We start from the raw sequence: 4,065 nt of genomic DNA, 5'->3' as shown, positions 1-4,065 counted from the left end.
ATGTGATCAACTGCATACATTATTAAACACGTGCGTCTCTCTCTCTCTCTCTCTCTCTCTCTCTTTAATGTTCCAGTGAAATAATGTTCTCCAGCCTCTCTGGAATGATGTACAAGAATACAGTGCTGGTGCAACTGTTCAAGGGGCACCCAAAAACCTCGGTTGTTATTCTACTTAAATGTATTACCACTGCAGAGGAAGAAAAAAATCCCCTTTATGTCCCACCCTCTTGAGAACTTCAGTGCTCCCCACTTCCCAATGGTATTCCTGTTTCTTTTGCTCATCCTGCATCAGTCTCGCTCAAAACCTTGTGACTACCTCCCTGCTCTTTTCTTCAGCTACCAATTAATTTCTTTTTTCTAATCCTTTCCTCTAATGCACAAAGTTCAAATTTAGAATTTTCCTTCCTTTTCTTACTAAAGCCGCTGCTGTTTCTGTCAATGGCAGTGAAAACTGCCATAGTCAATTTCCCACCTTGGTGTTTTCTCTATTTTCTAATTAATGGCTGATCAAGAATACCTTTTGGTCTTAGTTCCACCTTTGCCTGAAACTTTTATAACCCCAGATAACATAAGCCTCGGAGGAGTGCTCACATCTAATTCCAACAAGGTGCTCAATACTTCAGCAAAAATATTAAAAAGTAATACCATTGAAGTAACAATTCAAACATTTCACTCTGTTGCATGTATCTAACAACTTTCCAACTAAAAAGACCCAACAAAAGACAAGTATAAGTGCAAGCTTCTAATAAATCACATCCAAATTAATCCAGGATACTATGAAGAACAAATAAATCTGTTTTCAAAGCCTGTGTGAAATCAGAAGCCACACAAGTTAAAAAAAAAAAAAAATTATTATGAATTTTGACATTATTATTTGAAAGCTTAAGATAACAAAGTTTTAAAATATGTAACAGCCAGGAATTCTACATTAAATAAATTTTTACATTAAGCATGTGAGGGGAACACCCTTTATACTATTTGACCCCCTATTTGAAAGAGATTTTGTGAATTTACCTGTGCTTTTCATGCTAATGGTAATGTTTCCTTAACAGCTTCTGTTTGTTTTCAATAGCCATTATTAATTCATTCCTGAGTTAGTACACGGTTTGTAAATTATAACTTAAATAATAAGAATGGACTTACCCTTAAGGACTCCTGGAACGAGGAGGCCTGGTACTGTGCATATTTAGCAATTGTTGTATGAGATCTACTGCTTTCACAACGCCAGATTTTCTTTGTTCCAGTGGGGTCCCAGTTTTCATCTGCTGGCTGCAGTAGTTGTGTCCTTACTTCTACTATGTGTTCATTATTTGCTTCTACCAATGTCTTAGTAGAGAAGAGTCCTAGATCTAATAAATAGAAATAAAATTTAAATTACAGTTAAAATATAACATGAAGTTTCAGGAAAACCCATAAAGTAATCTAAAGCTTTAAAATAAAGCAGCCCTCCCCTCCCTTCAGCCTCCAGAACACAACCCACCTGTAGGTTAATAATTAACACATGATTAACACTCAAAAAGCTTTTGTGCACACAACAGTAGAAGCTTAGAGAAAACTTGGCAGCTACCGTATGGACTATATTCCAAGAAGCATTTTACATGCTTTATGTAAACAAATCCACAATCAGTGTTTATATCTATTATCAAAACAGTATTTTTCAGACCAGTGTTTTATGAATGCACTTCCATTATGTAACACGTTTCCTACCAGCAATGATTTTTCCTACCAGCAATGACAGATTTTCTGTCTATAGAGTTCAAAACATTGTACACAGTCAGATTATAGATCAATAAATACAAGCACAAAGACAAGTAGCCACAGTTTTCATGGGGAAAAAAGTCTGTAAGCTTCCATATCCACAGCTCAGCTCCTCTCTGCTCTACAAAATCTGATGGGACTTTTTGCCTTTCTTTGGGAGATTATCACGGTTAATAACAGTAGCAAACTAAGAAATGACACATTACCCTAATTACTTGGAATACACAAGTAATACAGTATTACAGAAATAAAATCTCCACTTTTAAGAACCGGGACACTTCTTTAAAAAAAAACTCATACCTTTTTTTTTTTCCAAAGTAAAAAAAAACATATAAAATAAACTTACCTAATTTAAGCGCTCCAGCAAGGCCACGTATTACAGTAACAGGGTTGTTTGGATTTGTACAAAATTGATGTAAAGGTGGAAAGAAAGCATCTCGTTTATTTTCCAACTGTAAAATTATAATGGAATAATAGATGTCAGATGAATTTAGATCCCTTATTTGTAAAATAAGAAATCATTATTTAAGAAAAAAAAAAAAAAAATCAACAGAAAGAAGACGGGAATTTTCTCCATTTCCCTGTGCTGTAGGGAATGAACAGCTACGTGATACAACCCTTTCCACATTAAAAGCTAGGTTCACTCCTGAAAATATCTTTGTTACTGTAATTTATTTCTTGCCATGAATTATTGCCAGGTTGCTTTGGCTTTTGCAACTCGGGTTTCCTGTAGTTTATTTCTTTACTTCACAAGTAGCCTTGTATATTCCCTAAATCTACATAATTCTCTGAAGAGCAAGATAATATACTAGCTTTCTTTTCAGAACTCATAAAAGCTAGTTCTACAGACAAAGTATGAGATACAGTATAATTAAAAAGACTACTCTCATGGTGTATCTTGTGGTGACCAGAAAGCTTGATTTGATTTTCCTATGTTTTTGTGCAACTTTGACCTCAATTTTCCCCATTTTTTCTTTTTTTTTTTTGAGTTGTTGTGAATCTTTCAAAATGCTCAAGTCATCTGTTTCAATAACCAAAACACAATTCATAGTTCCCAAATACTGGGAACCACACTGGCACATTGAACAGTATGCTGAAGCATGGTGACTTACCAGCTTTGTATGGACCCAACAAAACTGTGCTCAACTTTTAATAAGGTAGATTAATTCAGATGCAACACTTGCAGAACAGTTGGAAGCACGACTGCTTCCAACTTCATCTAGCTCTTGAGCAGACTGCTTGTGTAGTATCAAACCAACGTGCCAATCGCTTCTGGTCCCCAAGTTGAGCTGACCAAAGCTACCTTGAGGTTTTCACACTGGCTGTACAGACACACTAATTTATTCTTCTGTCATCAAGGAATTTGGCATCCCATAATTTATTCTTCTATTCCTAAGGAAGTTAGCTCAAACTCTTCATAAAGTTATTATGAATATTTTCAGAATCTAAGTTCTAATGCTTGCATAAGAAAATACTATGCAACTTAAATCTGCCTCTTTCTAATAACATTTTGTCCTTAACATCACTTTAGCTTTCAGTAATTTTTTCTTTACTATATTTTGTGGCAGATTATTAGGAGAGTTTAGTTTAATTACTTGCTCATTTATACCTAAACTGTCACTTGCAAGAACTGTACGTACGTATTTGAAATACTGTGCATTGTATTTAATTAACTGTTTTGCATATTCTGCCAGTATTTTGAGTATGAAAAATAAACAAAAAAACCTGAAGCTGCTTTTCCTCTTCTTTACTGAAATTCTTAATTTACAAGTATTTTCAGAGTCAAATTATGTCTCAAAATTTTCTTTAAGGTTAGCATTTTTCCTGCTCATATACTAGTTGGGAAAGTACTGTAATTAGAATTCAGCTATGCGTAGTGCATCTTTACAATAATTACATTATGTAATTCAAATACCCAAACAATTGTAAAGGACAGTCAACATACTTCTACCACTAGGTTTACTTACATAAATACTAGGTGTAGGTGGATTCAGCTTGTCCTTTGGCAAGGGAGGGTACGGTGGAGGCGGTGGTCGTGGAGGTGGGCATTTATCCAACAGAATACTGCTGTTAGATAAACCATTTTTACCCAGATTCCTAAAAGGAAAGAAAAGCTGCCTCTGTCAATACTTGACAAATAAAATAAATACGTATTAGTATCGTCTCTTCTGCAAAATAATTATGTAGAAGGAGAAACAAGAATTCAAGATGCAAACAAAGCTCATATACCTTAATCAAGGACTCTCAGTGTATCATCTGATATTATTCAAAATAATTCTCACTTTGCCTGCCAGATCCGCAGTGT

At 34.8% G+C, this 4,065-nt stretch overlaps 1 protein-coding gene across 1 annotated transcript in view; it reads right to left on the bottom strand.

Annotated features, from left to right (window-relative positions):
* LOC103774499 (lysine-specific demethylase 6A-like) overlaps positions 1-3,857 on the bottom strand; it is a gene marked incomplete at its 5' end in the record, with an annotated part of 22,935 nt that extends 19,078 nt beyond the window's left edge. Inside the window, 3 exon segments of the mRNA XM_008941914.1 lie at positions 1,146-1,351; positions 2,107-2,212; positions 3,728-3,857. Of these exon segments, the coding sequence (XP_008940162.1) occupies positions 1,146-1,351; positions 2,107-2,212; positions 3,728-3,857 (442 nt within the window).
* Between the last annotated feature and the right edge of the window lie 208 nt (positions 3,858-4,065).

The sequence above is a fragment of the Merops nubicus genome, unplaced genomic scaffold (assembly GCF_000691845.1).
Source record: "Merops nubicus isolate BGI_N331 unplaced genomic scaffold, ASM69184v1 scaffold17170, whole genome shotgun sequence".
NCBI lineage: Eukaryota > Metazoa > Chordata > Aves > Coraciiformes > Meropidae > Merops > Merops nubicus.
This window is presented reverse-complemented; position numbering and strand designations above follow the sequence as displayed.